This window comes from Scyliorhinus canicula, chromosome 3 (genome assembly GCF_902713615.1).
Source record: "Scyliorhinus canicula chromosome 3, sScyCan1.1, whole genome shotgun sequence".
NCBI classification, from domain to species: domain Eukaryota; kingdom Metazoa; phylum Chordata; class Chondrichthyes; order Carcharhiniformes; family Scyliorhinidae; genus Scyliorhinus; species Scyliorhinus canicula.
Genome location: NC_052148.1, coordinates 171,397,435 through 171,419,419, shown reverse-complemented (window position 1 = coordinate 171,419,419; position 21,985 = coordinate 171,397,435). Strand labels below are relative to the sequence as shown.

The window sequence follows — 21,985 nt, the reverse complement described above, 5'->3', positions numbered from 1 at the left end:
GTGCAAATTGGCTGCTGCGCCTCCTACATTACAACAGTGACTACACTTCAAAAGTATGTAATTGGGTGTAAAGCACTTTGGGATGTTCTAAATTTGTAGAAGATGTCACATGAATGCAAGTTCCATGTTTAAACAATGATTTGTGTGCTAATCCATACTCAGATGATATTTATTATACGGGCGACAGTTTTTCTCATTGACCATAAGACACAGGAGCAGTATTAGGCCATTCGGCCTATCGGGTCTGCTCCGCAATTCAATCATGGCTCATATGTTTCTCATCCCCATTCTCCTATTTTCTCCCCATAGCCTCTGATCCTCTTATTCATCAAGAACGTATCTATCTCTGTCTTAAAGACAAGCAGTGATTTGGCCTCCACAGCCTTCTGTGGTAATGAGCTCCACAGATTCACCACCCTTTGGCTGAAGAAATTCCTCCTCATCTCTGTTTTAAAGAACTGTCCCTTCAGTGTGAGGCTGTGCCCTCGGGTTCTAGTTTCTCCTACTAGTGGAAACATCCACTCCATGTCCACTCTATCTAGGCCTCTCAGTTTCTGTAAGTTTCAATGAGATCCTCCCTCATCCTTCTAGACTCCATCAGGTACAATAATAATACTCCAACCGCTCCTCATATGACAAGTCTTTCATTCCGGGGATCATCCTTGTGAACCTCCTCTAAGACCAGCACATCTTTCCTTAGATATGGAGCACAAAACTGCTCACAGTATTCAATGGGGTCTGCTGCATTATTGAAATGTTACTACAGTCAGGAGATTCCAGCCCATTACAATTTAGTGAAAACTGCTCTACCTCACCCAAATTTCTGATACTGAAGTATCAAATTTGAAACAAGGGACAGAATTTTACCCTCTCTCTTGGGTGGGTTTTTAAATGGGGAGAGGAGTGTGAAATTGAAGTGATGGGATTCCTTCTGGCTTCCTGCAGTTCCGACCTTGCAATGATTTTACTCTTGGGCTGGCAAGGCCTCAGACAAGAAGCCTGGCCTTGCCCTAATTGAGGTTTTTAAGTGGCCAATGATCCAGCAGAACCTCTCTCCTGAGGTTGGGCGCCTCCCACTTAAGGTCTGGTGGCTTCCAGACCTCACACACTCCCCCCCCCCCCCCCCCCACTCTCCCAAGACTCAATCACCCCCTTCACATTGCCCATATGCCCTTCCTATCCTGCCTGCTCTGGGACCCCTTGTATTTACCTTATCCTGCGGTGCCTGGACATAGTCTCAGACATCCTCATGCACTTTCCCTTCAGCCCAATGCAGGTTCTGCCTCCACAGGGACTGGAGAGCTCCCTAATGAGAGTCTGATGTCCCGCTGCAGTCACCTAACACTCCTCCGAGTGTGAAATGGCTGCGGGGCATTTAGAGTCGACGGGGCGGGTAGTGAGATTCTGCCATTCGAAAAATTTGGGGCACAGTTTTCATAGCTGTTCCTTTCAATGACACAACATAATGGAGAGTTCTTGACTGGACGGGAGCAATGTGAAGGTGAAGTATTTCCCAACCCACCTGATTGCCATTTCCTGCCTATGAGCAAATCAGCCACAACACGTTTGACAATGTTGCAAACACAAGGCTTCTACTGAACTTAAAGCAGCGCTGACTGAAAATAAAACCTGAGAATGAAGAAGAAACTGGTGGAAGTATAGTAAGCAGGGGCGTTTTCTATGGGAATTATTCCACAGCAAAGGATAGGAGATCTCCAGGGATCCATGTTAGGGTTCCCTATCATATTTAATTTACATTAACACCTTAATTTCAGAGGTTCAGACAAATTGATAAATGCTAGCAAACTGCGGAGCGGAGACTGAAGGTTGTACAATTGAGGGTCTCCAGAATGAGTTATATTAAATACATGTTTGTTGAAAGCAACTTCTGAATAAATTTGACACAGGCAAAGAAATAAATGGCACTGTACTCTAAAAAATGGTATTGGAAGTTACTATTGATTCTGAAAGAAATTCAGGGATATTACTGGGCTCAGTTTACAACACATCCAGTCAATACAGAACAGCATTTAACAAAACAAAAAGAATACCTATATGGGTGGCAGAATGGTTAGTACTGCTGCCGCACAGCGCCAGTGACCTGGGTTCAATTCCAGCCTTGGGTGACTATCTGTGTGGGGTTTGCACGTTCTCCCCGTGTCTGCGTAGGTTTCAACTGGGTGCTCTGGTTTCCTCCCACAGTCCAAAGATGTGCAGGTTAGATGGATTGGTCATGCTAAATTTCCCCTTAGAGTTTAGAGATGTGTAGGTTAGGTTAAGGGATTATTGGGATAGGGTAGGTTAGTGGATTTGGGTGGAGTGCTCTTTCAGAGAGTCGGTGTGGACTCGATGGGCCAAATGTCCTCCTTCTACACTGTAGGAATTCTATGCTATACATCCAAAACTGCATTACACATGTCAAAGGAAAGCAGATATATATTGTGCAGACCATGAGACCACAGTTTAGTTCTGGGTCCATTTTTTCGGGCAATGGTGTTGCAAAACACAATAAGGTTGATCCCCAGGGTCAAAGGTTGAGTAATGAGGGACGATAAGGGAAACTTGGACTTGCTGATCTACAAACAAGTAAATTGATTGGGGAAGTTATGTAAAATGGTAAACAATATGGATTATCTAAGTACAAAACATTATTTAAAAATAGATCATGAAAACAGGATAAAACAGTATACCAATGAATGATTTTCTACTTACAAAACACTATCAATGACTGATGTCTCCTTATATAATGAGGGTTTGGTAAAAGTGCAGCATTTTTGTCTAGGTGCCGGCATTAAATTAACTTTGTTAGTTTTGCCACGTTATATAAGTTATTAAAAAATAACAGTTCAAATGTATTTTGTCACAATAATTGCAATGAGATATTTGTCTATGCCAGGAGTATTGAAGGTGGGGAGAAGAGGGGTCAAATTAATAAGTTTAGATATACATAGATATATAAATGTCCACTGTTTTGGAGTTATTTAAATGTAATTGCTTGGTAGTACAGAACTTGAGTTTAAAAAAAGAGACGTGTTCGTCGCACTTACCAGCATAGAATCACAAGAACATAAATCTCAAAGAAAATAACAATGTACACTACATAAGAAGACAGTTCTGACTGGCTGACAAGTGGACGCTGATTGGTAGACGTACCCCCATGGAGAATGCATCAGAAATGTCTAGCTTTTAGAACATAAGAACATAAGAACTAGGAGCAAGAGTAGGCCATCTGGCCCCTCGAACCTGCTCCGCCATTCAATGACATCATGGCTGATCTTTTGTGGGCTCAGCTCCACTTTCCGGCCCGAACACCATAACCTGTATTCTTTATTCCTTTATTCTTCAAAAAACTAGCTATCTTTACCTTAAAAACATTTAATGAAGGAGCCTCAACTGCTTCACTGGGCAAGGAATTCCATAGAATCACAACCCTTTGGGTGAAGAAGTTCCTCCTAAACCCAGTTCTAATTCTACTTCCCCTTATTTTGAGGCTATGCCCCCTAGTTCTGCTTTCACCCGCCAGTGGAAACAACTTGCCCACATCTATCCTATCTATTCTCTTCATAATTTTATATGTTTCTATAAGATCCCCCCTCATCCTTCTAAATTCAAATGAGTATAGTCCCAGTCTACTCAACCTCTCCTCGTAATCCAACCCCTTCAGCTCTGGGATTAACCTCGTGAATCTCCTCTGCACACCCTCCAGCGCCAGTATGTCCTTTCTCAGGTAAGGAGACCAAAACTGAACACAATACTCCAGGTGTGACCTCACTAACACCTTATACAATTGCAGCATAACTTCCCCAGTCTTAAACTCCATCCCTCGAGCAATGAAGGACAAAATTCCATTTGCCTTCTTAATCACCTGTTGCACCTGTAAACCAACTTTTTGCGACTCGCACTAGCACACCCAGGTCTCTCTGCATAGCAGCATGTTTTAATATTTTATCATTTAAATAATAATCCCTTTTGCAGTTATTCCTCCCAAACAGATAATCTCACATTTGTCAACATTGTATTCCATCTGCCAGACCCTAGCCCATTCACTTAACCTATCCAAATCCCTCTGCAGATTTCTGGTATCCTCTGCACTTATTGCTTTACCACTCATCTTAGTGTCGTCTGCAAACTTGGACAAATTGCCCTTGGTCCCCAATTCCAAATCATCTATGTAAATTGTGAACAATTGGGGGCTCAACACTGATCCCTGAGGGACACCCCTAGCTACTGATTGCCAACCAGAGAAACACCCATTAATCCACACTCTTTGCTTTCTATTAATTAACCAATCCTCTATCCATGCTACTACTTTACCCTTAATGCCATGCATCTTTATCTTATGCAACAACCTTTTGTGTGGCACCTTGTCAAAGGCTTTCTGGAAATCCAGATATACCACATCCATTGGCTCCCCATTATCTACCGCACTGGTAATGTCCTCAAACAATTCCACTAAATTAGTTAGGCATGACCTGCCCTTTATGAACCCATGCTGCGTCTGCCCAATGGGACAATTTCCATCCAGATGCCTCGCTATTTCTTCCTTGATGATAGATTCCAGCATCTTCCCTACTACCAAAGTTGAGCTCACTGGCCTATAATTACCTGCTTTCTGCCTCCCTCCTTTTCTAAACAGTGGTGTAACGTTTGCTAATTTCCAATCCGCCGGGACCACCCCAGAGTTTAGTGAATTTTGGTGAATTATCACTAGTGCATTTGCAATTTTCCTAGCCATCTCTTTCAGCACTCTGGGATGCATTCCATCAGGGCCAGGAGACTTTTCTACCTTTAGCCCCATTAGCTTGCCCATCACTACCTCCTTAGTGATAACAATCATCTCAAGGTCCTCACCTGTCATAGCCTCATTTCTATCAGTCACTGGCATGTTATTTGTGTCTTCAGTTCCTCAGCCATTTCCTCATCTCCCATTATTAAATCTCCCTTCTCATCCTCTAAAGGACCAATATTTACCTCAGCCACTCTTTTGTGTTTTATATATTTGTAGAAACTTTTACTATCTGTTTTTATAGTCTGAGCAAGTTTACTCTCATAATCTATCTTACTCTTAGAACATAGAACAGTATAGAACAGTACAGCACAGAACAGGCCCTTCGGCCCTCGATGTTGTGCCGAGCAATGATCACCCTACCCAAACCCACGTATCCACCCTATACCCGTAACCCAACAACCCCCCCCCCCCCAACCTTACTTTTTAGGACACTACGGGCAATTTAGCATGGCCAATCCACCTAACCCGCACATCTTTGGACTGTGGGAGGAAACCGGAGCACCCGGAGGAAACTCACGCACACACGGGGAGGACGTGCAGACTCCGCACAGACAGTGACCCAGCCGGGAATCGAACCTGGGACCCTGGAGCTGTAAAACATTTATGCTAACCACCATGCTACCGTGCCCCCACGTTTGCCTCCTAAAGATTTACCAGTCCTCTAGTCTCCCACTAATCTTTACCACTTTGTATGCTTTTTCCTTCAATTTAATACTCTCCCTCATTTCCTTAGATATCCATGGTTGATTTTCCCTCTTTCTACCGTCCTTCATTTTCTGTTGGTATAAACCTTTGCTGAGCACTGTGAAAAATCGCTTGGAAGGTTCTCCACTGTTCCTCAACTGTTTCACCATAAAATCTTTGCTTCCAGTCTACCTTAGCTAGCTCGTCTATCATCCCATTGTAATCTCCTTTGTTTAAGCACAAAACACTAGTGTTTGATTTTACCTTCTCACCCTCCATCTGTATTTTAAATCCCACCATATTGTGATCGCTCCTTCCGAGCGGATCCCTAACTATGAGATCATTAATCAATCCTGTCTCATTACACAGGACAGATCTCGGACCGCTTGTTCCCTCGTAGGTTCCATTACATACTGTTCTAGGAAACTATCATGGATACATTCTATAAACTCCTCTTCAAGGCTGCCTTGACCGACCTGGTTAAACCAATCGACATGTAGATTAAAATCCCCAATGATAACTGCTGTACAATTTCTACATGCATCAGTTATTTCTTTGTTTATTGCCTGCCCCACCTTAATGTTACTATTTGGTGGCCTATAGACTACTCCTATCAGTGACTTTTTCACCTTACTATTCCTGATTTCCACCCAAACGGATTCAACCTTATCCTCCATAGCACCGATGTTATCCCTTACTGTTGCCCGGTCATCCCTTACTGTTGCCCGGATTGTTTAAATTCGGCCAGGCAAGTCAACTGTAATTGGTCAACGCATTGCAATGGGGATTGAACCAGGGAATGGCTTTAGTTGAAAAAGACACAATACATAATATTTCCAGTATTTTCTCTTCAGATTCTGAGCATCTGCAGTATTTCATTATTGTACTGATGTATATATGTTAATTTCTACTGACTCAATGAGATGGTTAATTAATTTAAAACCTATATTGTGCCATTAATATTGTTCATTTATCTCCCCCCCCCCCCCCCCCCCCCATATCATTGATGGCTCATAATAATGTTAGCTTTCTGCCTTCTGAGGTCAAGGAAGATCATTTGAGCATATGTCATGAAATCCAAATTGAAGATGGGAGCATTCAGTTAAACCGTTTGGCATACTGCAATCTAGCCGATGTATCTTAGCAAGTTAATGCATTCTAAGGAATTTCGTCACTGAGAGTCCATTTAGATATTTAGCAAAGATTAAGAAGTTTGCAGTTTGGGTATTTGATAAGGGAAAATAAATCTGCAGCCTGCAGAGCTATATCAATAGATTAGTCAGATGGGTGAAAAGGTGGCAAGTGTAGATAAATCTGGAGACGTGCGAGGATTTGGGAAAGGCTAACAGGGCAGGGGAATGCACAATAAATGGTAGGATACTGAGAACTATAAAGGAACAGGGTGACTTGGAGTGCATGTCCACAAATCCCTGAAGATGAGTGGACAGTTGGATAAAGTGATGAAGAAGGCATATGAGATACTTTCCCTTACTGACTGAGGCCGAGAGCAATGAGATTAGGTTAGAAGTCTGAAATTTTAGTTAGACTGTAGTACTGGTCAACGCTTTACAGAAAGAATGTGATCACAGTGCAGAGGGGATGGAGCAGATTTATGAGGATGATGCTCGGAATGGAAGATTTTAGCTGAGATAAGAGTGGGGGCGTGATGTACTGGCCCAGAGGGATATGAAGGGGGGTGGGGTGCAGGGCAGTTAAGAAGGGACCTCTGGTAGGTGGGGGGGGGGGGGGGAGAGGGGGTGAAGCATGGGGATCCTGAGAGGGTGGGGGGGGCCTGTAAGGGTGCATGCGCAGGCCTGTAGAGGGGGCCCTACAGGTCCGCGCACCAGAGTGGGGTGTGCTTACTTGGGGCAGGGATATGTGGTAATGCCCATTTGTGTGGGGAGTGCGGGCTATCCAGAAACTCACTTAAAGATTTGGGCACCCTTTCAAAATGGTGGCCGATCTCTGAGGAGCTGGTTTGGCCAGCAGATTCAACTCCCCAGTGGTGAAAGTGTGGGTTAAACCAGTGAGAACCTCTCTAGGGCCAAAAAAAGTGACTAAGAGCACGATTTACTGGCCTCATTGCGCCGGGCGTGAAAGCAAGGGGGCCAGTTAGATGATGGGAGAGACCGAAATCGGGAACCATGCCGGGTGCTGATTGGTTTCCGATCTAACTGGACCCGCTCCCGTTGGCGAGATCAGGATCCCAAGAATGGCGAGAAACCAATAATCACCAATTAAGACCAATCTCCATCCCGTTAACAGGACGAACCCCCTATCAACCGGCCTCCCCAGCGAGCGGACACATGGGCACCATTTAGTACACCTATTTAAAAACGTAAAGCTAGTGCAATGGCTGTTGTGGGGATCCAAGATGAGTAGCCATCTTGGAAATCGGGCAGTCAGCCCAGCAGCACTGGGGCCACTGCCCCAGAGTTTGGGAGGGGGAGGATGGGTAATGGGAGAGTCCTGGAGGTGGGGGGGAGGGGGGGAGGGAAATGTGCTCCGTTGCGGTGGGAGAAGGTGAGCGCCATTGTTCGCGGTGGGGGGGGGTGGGGGACACACGCCTGAGGGTCCATGCCAGCCCCACGGATCGTGTATACCCATAACGGAGGCAGCTCAAGCTGCTGCCTGTCTGTTTCTCCGAACACTACCGCACAGCTGAATGCTATTGCTAATGGGGAATTGGCAATTTTAGTAATGTGAGAATCTCACAGCTCCCAAATGGATTCCCATGGGCAGGCTTGCTATGAAGCAGGTGAGTGTTATTGTCTAGCATTCCAATAAGGCTGTGAGGCCTGGACACTAGAGGATCAATGTCACAGAGGCACTGACCAGCATCCGAACACCCAGGAGCTGGCCCTCAGACCTGGAAGGGAGCCAGCGCCCGGCCCTGGTAACATTACAAGCAAGGGTCCGGTGCACAGGGACCACTCCTGCAGTCAGGGGGTGCATGTGCAGGGTGTGTTGGATAGCACCCTGAGGTATAGCAGGGAATGTGAGGGTGGGGGACACTTGGGGGATCTGAGGATAACGGGGTGGAAGTCCTAACTGAGTGTCAATCTCGTACCCTCTCCAATTCCTTACAGATATTACATCATGAATGATATTATGGACCCCGCAGAAGCTGCCCTTTCGGTGGCATTGGCAGGCCAGGCGGCCAGAAGCTGGGGAAGGCAGCAGCAGCAGCGTTGACAAAAGCTCTTGGCAGCACCCGCCCCACACCCATGAGGCTGGGTAGGGACCCAGACGGAGAGGTAAGCAAGGTGTACTGGCATCGCTGGTCTTTTGAACAGATGATGGACAGCATGTGCCACAGGAGGCTCTACTTCAACAAGGCTGTAATGAAGCATGTCGCCTTGCGCACACCGGGTGGTCCCGGGGGCGCCCTTAATTAACATGAAAGGGTTCCATTCACTGAACATTCAGCTTGTATGCGACCACCAGCTGAAGATCATGCACATTTCCCAGGGAGTGGGCATAACAGCTACATCTTGGGCAGTTGGAGATCCCCGGCATCTTTGAAGACACCTCAGCGTGACCGGATGGCTCTTGGGGAATAAGGAGTATCCACTGAGGACCTGGCTAATGAGGCCAGTACGGAGGCCGGTGACCAATGCGGAGACCTGATATAATGAGGCCCATGTAGCCACCCAGGCTGTCATTGAGCGGACTGCTGAAAATGAGGTTCCGATGCCTCGGCCGCTCTGGTAGTGTACTGCAGTACACGCCCCGAGGGTCTCCTGCTTTGAGGTGGCCTGATGTGCCTTCTATGTGCTGGATGTGGAGGCGGATGAACATGTGATCACTGATGAGGAGGAGCCGGACCAACAGGGGCTGGAGGATGAGCCCGGGGACAAACCCTGGGACAAGCTGGAGGGTGGAGGACTGTAACAAGGGTCTGGCAAGCCCAGAGGAATAGGGAGGACCTCATCCTCACCCACTTCCCATAGGATGTGGCTTCGTCCGTCATCTCTCCCCCCTTTTCACCCAATGCCCCCCCAAACCCCTGCCCCCCACGCCTCATACTACGTCTTCCTTTACCTGCACCCCCCCCCACCCATTACCCGAGCAGCCCCCTAATCCAATCACCCTGTTCCACCCTCCTGGGGTCTGTGTTACATCACTCCAGAGTGATGGGCCTGGCTCCTTGACAGTTGGAAAGGTCACAACTGGCCAAATAGCTGCCTTGCATGTCGTAAATTTCTCTGAATTTTACACTCTGAATCTAGGGTACCTAAGGCCTGAAGGTTAAATAAAGAAGAAACTAAAAACTTAACTGAATAATCAAGAAGCAGAATGGACTGTCAGATAAGGTGGTGGAGGTAATATTGCATGAATTGATTAGAAAGCAGTAAATTGCCACGGTGAGGAGTTCAGTTAAACTGATGAACCATCCTCATTCCTAGCTCTTTTGCAAACCGTCTTCTAGTATCTTCTCTGGCATGAATGGCTCATTCATTTTTTGCTTGCCCTGTTGATCAACTTATCATTGTTTCCTGTTGTTTTGGTGACAGTTCTAAGCCACCCCCACAATTACACAACGTGTCAATAAATACCACTCATTAGTTTGCTCCATGTAAAAATTCATGTATATTGAGGAGGAGTTGTGTCTCCTTCATACATGTTTATACTCTGGGTAATTTGCTTACCACCTTAACATCTGCCACATTCTTGTTCCTTTCATCATTCATCTACTCTACGCTACAGAGATTTCACTCGCCTGAATAATATGACAGGATCAGATGCTACGGATACTGTACTAAAAGTGGCAGTTACCTTTTTTCTTGTTTTTTTTATAAATTTAGAGTACCCAATTCATTTTTTTCCAATTAAGGGGCAATTTAGCGTGGCCAATCCACCTACCCTGCACATCTTTGGGTTGTGGGGGCGAAACCCACGCAAACACGGGGAGAATGTGCAAACTCCACACGGACAGTGATCCAGGGCCGGGATTCAAACCCGGGTACTCAGCGCCATAGGCAGCAATGCTAACCACTGTGCCACCGTGCTGCCCTAAGTACCAGTTATCTTGATAAAAAAATCATTCTCAAATATATTGTCCATTCTTTATATTCAATTTCAATGCAGTGAATCATTAATGAGTTCAGTACATGCTTGAGTTTAAGCAATAGCCTGAATATCAACCCTTGAACTAATCTCTAAAAACTGTCAATATTGTTAATCATGCCGATGGAATACAGATTAGTACCATCCACATTGGTTGTGTGAGAGTTATCTGACATAATTAACAAGCTACTTCTGAGGTGATTCAATGGCTACTTTTGGGACGATGTAACCAGCTTGGTGGTGGTCATTAAACTGTAATTGTACTCGCACCAGCAAATACATGTTGGGAATGAGAACTAACATTTCCTTTTACGAATGGTTAGTTCTTCAATTATTCAATTAAAAGATAAACTAATCCTGGCCTTCCCATAGGCAGAGTGTTTCTGGTATCCACAGCAGAAAAGGGACCGGAAGTGACTGCGTCCACTTTCCTGCTCTCAAGGTGTAAACAATGGAAATGTATTAATAGGTGGATAGGACAACACTATCAAAAGAGTATCTGCTATTTATCTTAGTGTGGTCAGAAAGTCTGAAAGCTGTAGCACCTCATAGAGTCAGTCAAAACTTTTAAATATCTGGGCCGGAATTTTGTAGTCAGTGGTGAAGTGATGACACTTAAATAGGAACATACCAACTTACGAATTAGGAGCAGGGATAGGCCACTCGGCCTCTCGAGCCTGCACTGCCATTCACTAAGATCATGGTTGATCTGCTTGTAATTCTCACTCCCCAATCCTGCCTACGCCTGGTGAACTTTCACCTCCTTGTTGTTAATCAAAAATCTATGTAGCTCTGCCTTAGTAGTCAAAGATTCTGGGCACGATTTAACCACCACGTTGCGCCTGGCGCGGATCTGGGTACGGTAGCTAAGTAGCGGGGGAGGCCAAAATCGAGATCCGTGCCGTGCACGAATCAGTTCACTATCTAACCAGCTTGTTCCTGGTGGTGTGTTGCGGATCCCGCCCAAACACTGCGAGAAGATCATTGACCTGAATTAACATCAATCTCCATATCATTAGTGAGATAGAAGTCCAATGTAATAGCCGCCTGGGAACTAATCGGCTCCCCAGTGAGAGATCACACAAGCGTCTTTTAGTACTCCTTTTTTAAAACGTGAAGCCGGCACAATGGCTGCTTATGGGGACTGAAGAGGTGAGTAGCCATTTCCATTTTCCAGCAAGGTCACTGAAGCTGCTGCCCCAAAGCTCTGGGGGGGGGGGGGGGGGGGGGGGGGGGAGAGAGAGAGAGAGAGAGAGAGAGAGAGGAGAGGAGAGAGAGAGAGAGAGAGAGAGAGCCCCCAGGGCATGGGCCTGGTCGGAGGGCTGGGCAGTACGGTAGCACAAGTGGATAGAACTGTGGCTTCACAGGGTCAGGGTCCCAGGTTCGATTCCCCCTGGGTTACTGTCTGTGCGGAGTCTACACGTTCTCCCCGTGTCTGCATGGGTTTCCTCCGGGTGCTCTGGTTTCTTCCCGCAGTCCAAAGACGTGCAGGTTAGATAGATTGGCCAAGATAAATTGCCCCTAGTGACTAAAAAGGTTAGGAGCGGTTAAGGGGATGGGGTGGAAGTGAGGGCTTAAGTGGGTCGGTGCAGACTCGATGGGCCAAATGGCCTCCGTTTGCACTGTATGTTCTATGTTCAGCATAGGTCGGGGGGGGGGCTTAGCATCTGCGGGGCCGACAAGCCATCCTCTAATATTGTATCTACCCATAACAGGGACACCACAGCTAGCCTGTCCGAACACTTCCAGGACAGAGCCCTGTTCTTGGTTATATGCTGCAGGTCACTTTAACTCCCTCTGACTGTCAGCAGCCCAGCTTCACAACTGAGGCTATTGCTAATAAGGAATTGGCTTTGTTAGTTAAGTGAGCACTTCACAGCTTCCAAATGCATTCTCGAGGGTACATGTGCCATGTCTTAGATGGTGTTATTGCCGAGCATTCCAATCAAACTGTGAGGCCTGGACACTTTGCCTGAATCCTGGAGGCGTCAGCATTATAGAGCCAGCGGCCTACAATCAGACACTCAAGAGCTGGGCATCAGCACTGGGGATATCCCCGCGACCAAGGGGTGTGTATGTGGATCGCGGAGGGCACCTGAGCACAGTCACCCTAATGTTCCCAGCGGGGGTCAGGGGTTTGGTATGCTGCCATGGCCAGGGGTGAATGTGCAGAGTGAAATTCCACAACTGGCTTGGTGGATGTCACTCTGAGAGAAGGTGGACACCCTTTGAAGGCATGACACCTAAGGGTGGGGAAACGTGGGGGATTTGACGGTCCAAGGGTAAAGTGGCAGCCCTTGCGGTATCGGTGGCAGTCCAAGCAGCCAGAGAGAAGGCTGCAGTGTCGACGCAGGTTGGAGGCGGCACCCCATGTGGAGGAGGCTGCCGCACACCCTGCATACCCGCCCACCCATCAAGTCGAGGAGGCACCTAGAGGGGGACGCCAGCGATGGCCCAAGGTGTACAGGCATTGTTGATCATTTGAGGAGATGTGGCAGACCGCATGTGCTGAAGGAGGCTCGGTCTCAACAAAGAGACAATGCGGCAACTGTGCCGTATCCTCGTGGACTTGGCACACCATGGAGGAAGAGGCTGCCCGTTTCAGTGGCCATGAAGGTCACTGCAGCCCTGAACGTTTACTCCACTGGATCATTCCCTCAAGTTGCAGCCTACAAGTGCATCTGCAAGGTCACGCATGCCCTGTATGCCCAGGCAGCAGACCCTATATCAACTTTGAGTTGGTCCAAGACAACCAAGGTGCCCGGGCTGCAGAATTCTCCTGTATTGCCGGGATGCCCCGGGTCCTGGGGTAATAGATGTAATGCATGTCTCCTTGTGCTCAAGGGGCATCAGGGAGTGCCCTTCATTGACAGAAAGGGGTCCTACTCCCTGAATGTTCAACTCGTGTATGACCATCACCTCCGGATCATGCACGTATGTGCATTCTTCTGAGGGAATGTGCATGATAGCTACAAACTGGAAGACACGGAGATCCCCGGTGTCTTTGAGGACCACCCCAGGATGAGGGATTAGCTCTTGGGGATAAGGGGTACCCGCTCAGGTCCTGGCTGATGACGCCAGTGAGGAGGCCGGAGAACGAGACAGAGACACAATATAAGGCCTATGTTACCACCTGTGCTGTTATTGAGTAGTGCATCGGACTGCTGAAAATACTGACCTGATGCCTGAACCAGTCTGGTGGTGCACTGCAATACACCCCTCAGAGGGGCTTTGTGGTGGTCTGCTGTGCACTCCACAACCTGGCACAGCAACGGGGCGACATGTTGAAGGAAGAGGAGGAGGAAGGACATGCTGCCTCAGCTGAGGAGAAGCTGGACTTGGAGGGGCAAGAGGCCAAGCCCAGAGAGGACCTGTGGGAGCAGCCCACACCAAGGGTCCGGCATGCCCAGAGGGCCAGAGAGGGTCTCATCCTCGTCCGCTTCTCATGGGACGAGGCTTTGTCCGTCAGCTCACCTTACCCCCTTGGCCCTTCAACTCCCCCCCCCCACCCCCCCAATTGACCACCCACATCCTTCCCACCCACGTCACCGGATCAGGCATGATGAGGCCGTGTTTAATGTCATATTTCTGTTCGATTCATGCCGGACAAAGGTGTTTGAATGTGTGGGGGCTGGTTAGTTTAGAAGGCTAGAGAGGGAACATCCCTATCAGCCTTGCGAGATGAAAAGCAATACCATTGAGTAATAGTTAAGAAAACAAGTGCAGAGGTCTGAAGAGCAGCTCATTAAGGAAACTAGACAAATGAAGAGTAATTTTCAAGAAGTCTGAGGTTAAAGATACTGGAACAGAGCACTGTTCAGTAAAGCGAGACATAGCTTTAAAAAATCTTCTTTTTTAAAGTACCCAATTCTTTTTTTTTCTAATTAAGGGCAATTTAGCATGATCAATCCACCTATGCTGCACATCTTTGTGTTGTGGGGGTGAGACCTACGCACACATGGGAAGAATGTGCAAACTCCACACGGACAGTGACCTGAGTTGGGATCAAACCCGCATCCTCCGTGAAAAGAGACAGAGTTGAGAAGAAAGCTGAGACTCCAGAAAGATTTCTGAAGTGATTGTTAGGTTTGTGAGAATTTATTACTGTCTGTCGAACAGGAGTTGAAATAACTATGGAAAGTGGTTCCTGAATCGCAGAATTTGTGTAAAAGCAGTTTAGACAAAGGAAACATAAAGGGGTTGGTGTAAAATCCTGGACTGGAGTTGGTGTTAAAAGCAGAACGGAAGCTTTGTTTAAAAGTGTCATTTGAAAACCTCGTCTGGATTTCAGAATGCAAACTGCTAAGGGAAAGCATATCATGGGAGAAGATTTTGCAACGATTTTGGGAATGGAGTGTGGAAACTCTCATGTGATCATTATCTGGGGGGATTAGGAGAAGAAATCCACAGACACCAACCTGGATTCAGGGCAGAGTACGTGTATCTGGCCATCTTGTGTGGTTAAAAGGGACTTTTGTATAAATGAGACCATTGTAGCTTAAGATGTACTTTGTAATCTGGGTTAATCCTTAAATATGTGTGTATCCTTGGGGTGAGCACAGTAAGAAGTCTTACAACACCAGGTTAAAGTTCAACATGTTTGTTTCAAACACTAGCTTTCGGAGCACTACTCCTTCCTCACCTGAGGTCCTGTGACTCTGTTCGTCCATGTTTTATAAAAAGTAAATAAAAGATATGGGGCTGGATTCTCCGATTCCGGGGCTATGTCCCCACGCTGGCATTTTATGCCAAAAAAAAAATGGGGGAACTGTTGGGGGGGGGGGGGGGGGGGGGAGGTGTGGTCCCAGCAGCAGGACCGGCAGCCCATGGTCGTGCCTCTGGAACATGTCGTACCTCCTCTCTTTCCCTCAGCAGCCACGATGCCTGTTTCCCGATTGGTAAAACTACAAGTGAGTTGGTAATTCCGCCTACCGAAGGTGGAGCATCTCTGGGGCCCCTGAAAATACCAGGTCAGGCCCATTAATGATATGCCAATGAATTTTACTATACGTGCGGAATAGAATGGATTGATGCCTCTGTCTAGGCACCGGAACAGGGCATTCCATCCAGCTCCTGATGCTGGCCTTGATTGTTGATTCATGCGTGATTCTCCACCCAATTGTGTTTTGCGATTCCACGTCGCTGGACAGAGTCTTGCTCATTGTCTTTTGAGACAGCATTACGTTCTGGGATCTTCCCGTCCAGTTATAACATAAAGTGGGATCGTCATAACTTTCTTTCGATAATGAGAGCAAATAGCCATGGAGTTCAATGCCAGGAGTCAATTTCTGACACCTGAGGCTGGATTCTCTGATTTTGAGGCTATATCCCCACGGCGGTGTGGGAATTATGGCATTTTATGGCAGAGAAAATGGAGTAAAACAGCCACTGATCCTCTGTTTGGTCGGGGGCTAGCATTAAGGCAGCAGAGAGCACCCGGCTCTAGCTGCCGATACAGCCCAGAGAATTGCTGCTGTGGCTGCACGGTGCAACATGACGCTGGCCGCTCGTGGACCTGGCCTGCAAAATAGTGCCCTCTTTTGGCCGGTTCGCATGCCCTGGACCACCTCCCCACAGTGCCCCCAGCCCTTAGCAAAGTCCCCCCTGCCGGGGAATTAGCCCTCCCCCGACTGTGGCGGCACTGGACTGAGTCCGCAGCCGCCACACCGAGTTCCCAACGGATGAGACCATGAGAGACCCACTCCGTCAGGAACTCAGCCGGTCGGCGGCGGAGCATCGGGGGGGGGGGGGGGGGGGGGACCTCAGGCAATGTCCTGAGGCCGTCGATACATCATGCGCCGTACTCTGAGAGTATGCCGCTTTGGAGGGGCGGAGTATCGCGAAAGCGGCGCTCCCTCAATTTGGTAGGAAACTTTGATTCTCCGGCCAATCACCGAACGCGATTCCGGCGTTGGCGACTCGAGAATCCCGTCTCTGGTTTCAGTGTGACAAAAAGTTCAGTATCTTGACACAAGTGCTTTGAGGTCAGTGAATATATCTTCAAGTGCGATATCTCACCAACTATACTGTTGGACTCAGACTCTGCTCAAATCACCACCGCCCGCAAATTCACTCTCCAACAATCTCTCTCCATCACAACTGGTATTTGACATTCCTTAGCTTCAGTTCATACGTATGTTTAACATTGCTGCAAGTCAGACACCCACATCTGACAGCTTGAACAAACTGCCAAGTATTCACCCACATCGAGCACTAGTGACATTTACTGACACACATCTCTTGGGCTTGCAATACAAGATGACTCACCACTGGAAGCGGCAGGAGCTAACTGGAGCAGATATCTCCAACCCCCATGGAAGAGACTGTGTTGGTCATTATTGGGATGCCCATTGCTAGTGTTGAGTTTGAAACCATTGAGTATGTCAGTATCTCATACCTAATTCTCTTTGCCACATCATACATCTTACTCATCCAAGAAATCCTTCTGATTTTACAAGCAGCAGGTGGTATAGGCATACACCTCCTACTTTCCCTCGCCTCCCAGCATCATAACTTTACTCGTGTGCCATTTTCCTTTCAGATTTCCAAGAGCTGTAGCCTGGCCATGCAGTGGATAAACAGTGAGTAGGCAATGACGATGAAGACACAGCACTGAGATGAGGAAAGAGTGGAGAGCAAATGGAATATCCTGAAAATATTAATGAGCAGGTATTGAAGGGGCAGGTGATAAGCTCCACCATCACATTCACAACCACTGGTAATGGTGCTGTGGCTGCAGTGGGTGGAAAATATCAGTGAGGAATTCCTCACTGACGTCTTCACTGAAGCACTGATGTCTCACATATTGTTCCTCACAGGTAGAATTTCTTCCTCATCACTATGGGCAGATATGGCTTTGTGCTGCGTTCCTTCTCAAACCCTCTCCCCCACCCCTCCCTCTTCCAGCTGCTTCTCCCTCTCTATGTGACCTCTGTTCATCGGACTTGACAAAGTGCATCTGGAAAGGATGCTTCCTCTTGTGGGAGAATCTAGAAGAAGGGGCCACTGTTTCGAAAAATAAGGAGACGCACGCTTAAGCCGGAGATGAGAAATTCTTTTCCTCGCAGAGGATTGGAAGACTTTGTAATTCTCTTCCTCAAAAGTTGATGGAGGTAGAGTTTCTGCCTAACGTTCAAGGCAGAAGTAGTCAGATTCTTGATAAGTAGTGAGGTGAAGGGTTATCAGGGCTCGGGGGGAATGTGAGGATTAGGTTACAGTCAGTTTAGCCATGATCGTATTGAATGGGGGAGGATCCAAGTGGTCTGTTCCTGCTGCTAATTTGTATGTTCGTATGCTGATCTTCGCCAAGTCATGTTGCACACTGATGGAAGTCAATACCTGCCTGCTCTACTTACTTCCGGCAGCGATTCATGTCGTGCACGTGAACGCCTGCGCCAATATGGCGTCCAGTATGAGTCACCCTGCAAGAGTGCCCATGTGCCATGCATGCCATTTTGGTGCACCAAAGGCACTGAATTTGCTCAGAAAACAAGCATCAAGGAGCAGAATTCCTCACTTTAGAAGTCTGATTTTCTGAAAGTTGAATTTTTAGCTTTAAAATCATCTTCCGTTCCTCTATGGGGTACCCCAGCTTCAAAAGCAGTCTGAGGGGAAAGCAATACAATTGATATTAGCTGGCATTGATTTTTTAAATGCTTTGTTACAAACTCTGAAAAAGCAGTGCAACTAAAATGGTGTGGAAGACCAGAAATGGAATGGATTGTCCTAACTGAGAACAGTTGGTGATCAGGAACAATGCGCAGTAGAAAGAAAATGCAGCTCGATGAAAGACAAAGAATGAATGTGCAGAACCATCAATATCTTGTGAAAATTCTGGGTTATGTATGTCTCCTCTGAAAGCGATTCTACCAGGGCACTGAGCAGTAGCTTAAAGATTGAAGGGCAGCACCTGGTCGCATTTTTAGACTTTTAACAATTCTGAAGGTAGAGTAATTAATCAACCCTTATTCAGACGTATGTTAAAAACAAGCATGTAATATATCTTGCCACATTTCTGCATCAAATACTAAATGTTTTCATGAAAGAAACATTTCTAATATCAAATTGTCACATGTCACAAGGTGGCTGTGCAATTAGAAAAAAAAACACGGTTGCTTACAATTTATTTTTCACTCATCTGATCTCAAGGAGTTAAAGATATGCATCAAAAAACCACAATTAGCTGCTGCAAGCAGCGCAAGGATACAGTCCCTTCCTGGAAAGAGGATTTTGTGGCGGACCATTTCTCCCATAATGCACCCAACAGACCAAATATCCACTTTGAGTTCAGAGAATGGGTGATAACATAAAAGGAAATTACAATTAGAATCATGACCATCATATAAAAGGGAAAGAATAGTTAGGAATGAGAAAATGAGTAACAATTAATTGAAGGCCCGGGGTAGTGTCTACCCCCAAATCCTGAAAGTTAAACAAACTTAGAGTATTAACAATGATCATGCACCAGTGCTAGATTCTATTTGTTGTGTCTAGGTTTAAAATAAATACAAGCAAAATTTAGAGTAGAGATTTCAAATCACTAGCTGACTATTCTAAGCTAAGTGCCAACAAGGTGCACGGGGAAATTATAGTCTAAACTTTGTGCAATAAATTAATACTTGTCTCGTTTTATGGCAACATCAGCCAGCATACTAAATGAATTAATAAGGTATAATCCCAGTCTGCATAACTGTAGAACATAAAGCAGAGACACACGCAATGTGTTAGGAATTGAAAATAGGGGTTGGCAGCACCATCGATGGCTTATTAGCAGAGAATGCCCTTGTTCATTGTCATGTCAATACAACTCACATCATAAATAGTGTGCTTCACTCTGACAACAGGTTGTTAATAAAAGTGATTTATCGCTTTCCTCTTTACCATCCCAGTATATCAGTCAAATATTATCTCTATTTATTATTATTATTAATACATTCCACTCTTCCTTCAACATTTGGTTAAGTTTAAATGCTGACAGTTTTCCATAATATTAGAGAAATAATTCATATTTTGAAAATAAAATCCAAAAACAGTTCTGCGCACGAATTTATAGCTGTAGTCACCAAGGTTTTAGATATTCCAGACTTAGTTTAGAGCATCCCAATCATGTAATTAATTTTCATTGAGGTGATCATTATATGATGATCCAGAGACAAATAATAACTATAAGTAGGAGAATTGCATCTATCCAGAAATATTCTCCGCATCACCGCAACCGGAAGTCCTCCATTCTATGCTCTTTTAAGGGTGTCATCATCCAAAATATAAGCTTGCTATTTATACAATAGCTGACAATATAAAATTGGCAAGAAACCTTTCCTTCCCACAAGAAGCAAGAATGATAACAAAATGGATCAGTGTGTCACTTCTCTCTTGGCATTCTGAATTTTCTACATTGAGTTCACTTTAAGTATTTAATACAATATGCAGAGAATACAGAAAGCATCTGAATTAAAGGTAGAGTACGCCAGTGCAGACGACACTGCAGAAGTTTCAGTTCTTATTTTTTTCATATAAGTTAGGATGCTGCACATCTTACTTACAATGGAATACTGATCAAAGCTTGATGCAAATCAGTTTCATAGGATTAGGAATGTTACCGCTTTAATGGTTAAACTGTATCATGTTGATCTAGAGGCAGCAAGCTGCAGCAAGCAACTATGTGGTGCTCACAGCTAGCCAGCAGCCAGGTAAAGGGGCCTTTCCCTCAAAATCCTCCTACATAGACAGATAACTGCTGCTAGTTAGTTAAAATCCACCAAACTAAGTTCCCAATTTCAACAAGGGCATCAGGAAACTGCTAAATGGAACCTCATGATTAATTGCCACAGGAACACTTTTGTCAGCTCACAGCCAGATGACCGGATGGTGTTGTAAAATATTAACTTGAATTACTGGACCGCCTTTTGGATAAAACAATTAACTCACGTCATATCATTTGGCAAGCAGAAGGCTAAAATCATTTTTAAAATGTTAACAGGATAATTCAAAATACGCATGACATATGTTCTGTGCAGCACAGAATTAGACAACAATACAAAATATAATCGCGCAGTAAAGATCTCACCATTTTCTTTGTACCCCATCCCCAGAATTACTTCTGGTGCTCTATAATAACGGGTTACTACGTAGGGAGTCATCATGAAGCTTGTTCCAGCAGTCCTTGCCAGTCCAAAGTCAAGTATTTTCAGTGTGCAGTCTGACTTTACCACAATGTTGCTGGGTTTTAGATCCTGGAAATGGAAAAGAATAAATCAAAGCACAAAATAATTTGTCAGCGTTGTGGCCACTTTTATTGCTGCCAGCTTTTTCTTTCCGGTGCACTAAAACTAAATTCAAATTCTCCACCGACCCTGGCGAGATTTGACCTCACAAACCCAGGATTTTGTATTAGTTCTCAGAGGTAGCTTACCAATCGATGGGGCTGGGGGAGAGGCATGTGCAGGAAACCTGACTGCTCCTCCATGATGTCAAGCTAGACTGGGGTCTTAAAGGGAGAAACACAAGGCCATCCTGATGTGTGAGTCATGGAGGGATGAGAAGAAAGTGGGAAGACATTTGTCAGGCAAGGAGGAGCGTTAGAAACTCACACTTGGCATTTTTGAGCTGCTTAAGAATCATTGGTTAGGCCATTCCATACCATTTATGCTCCACCCATATTGAACCTGAAAATTGCACTGGGGTCCTTTGTATTTCACAGGACCTCAGTCAGGTCCCTGTTTGAAATAGTTGGATGGCTGACTGTTGATTATCAAGACTAGATAGAAATGATGGCCCAGTGGGGGTGGGGTTAAGTTGTGCACTCAGATTTTCTCTGCACCATCGCTGTGCTCCTGCCTGGAAATGGAAATAATGGCTGTTTCTTTGTATTTTTTTAACCAATAATTGTTTATTCCATTGGAATTAACCCAAACAGTATTCCAATTTCTCTTAAATTTAGGCTTTCGGAATGAGGCTCTGTTGGAGCGGTATTCAATCTTTAGAATAGGAAAGGGTTAATAGAATCAAGACAAAAGGTTTGGTTTGATATAAGACACATATAGGCAGGAGCAAGTGTTGAATGTATAGGCTAAATTTTATGATGGAGGCTTAAGTCCGGTAGGCGGGGTCAAAAAATGGGAGAAGAGTCCGCTTTGGCCAGAGATGGGACCCATGAGACGTATTCCTGGTGGGACCTGGCCATCACCAGGACTGTTGTCGCTATAAAGGATTGCGGCTCATCACCAATAGACGTCAACCCAATCTGAGGACTTGTTGCTCAGCAGCACTACTGAAGCAGTGACCATTGCTGCTATGGGACAAAGATGCATCGACAGCCGTATGTACTCAAAGACAGGTAAATGGGCTCTGGGGTAGGCTGGTCCTGGCAAGGAAGCTGTGGTGGCTTGGTGTACTGGCAGGATGGTCAGTGCCACCAGAGGTTCCTCCTTGTGCCATTGGATT

General features: G+C 45.9%; 1 protein-coding gene across 7 annotated transcripts in view; it reads right to left on the bottom strand.

Annotated features, from left to right (window-relative positions):
- mapk10 (mitogen-activated protein kinase 10) overlaps positions 1 to 21,985 on the bottom strand; it is a 307,215-nt gene that overhangs the window by 82,455 nt on the left and 202,775 nt on the right. For 6 of the 7 annotated variants that reach the window (XM_038791761.1, XM_038791759.1, XM_038791760.1 and 3 more), the window contains 2 exons: positions 20,610 to 20,775; positions 18,750 to 18,821 (listed from right to left, as the gene is read on the bottom strand). In XM_038791761.1, coding sequence (XP_038647689.1) covers positions 18,750 to 18,821; positions 20,610 to 20,775 — 238 coding nt within the window. The remainder of the gene's footprint in view (positions 1 to 18,749; positions 18,822 to 20,609; positions 20,776 to 21,985) is intronic. The other variant, XM_038791758.1, reaches the window with a different exon arrangement.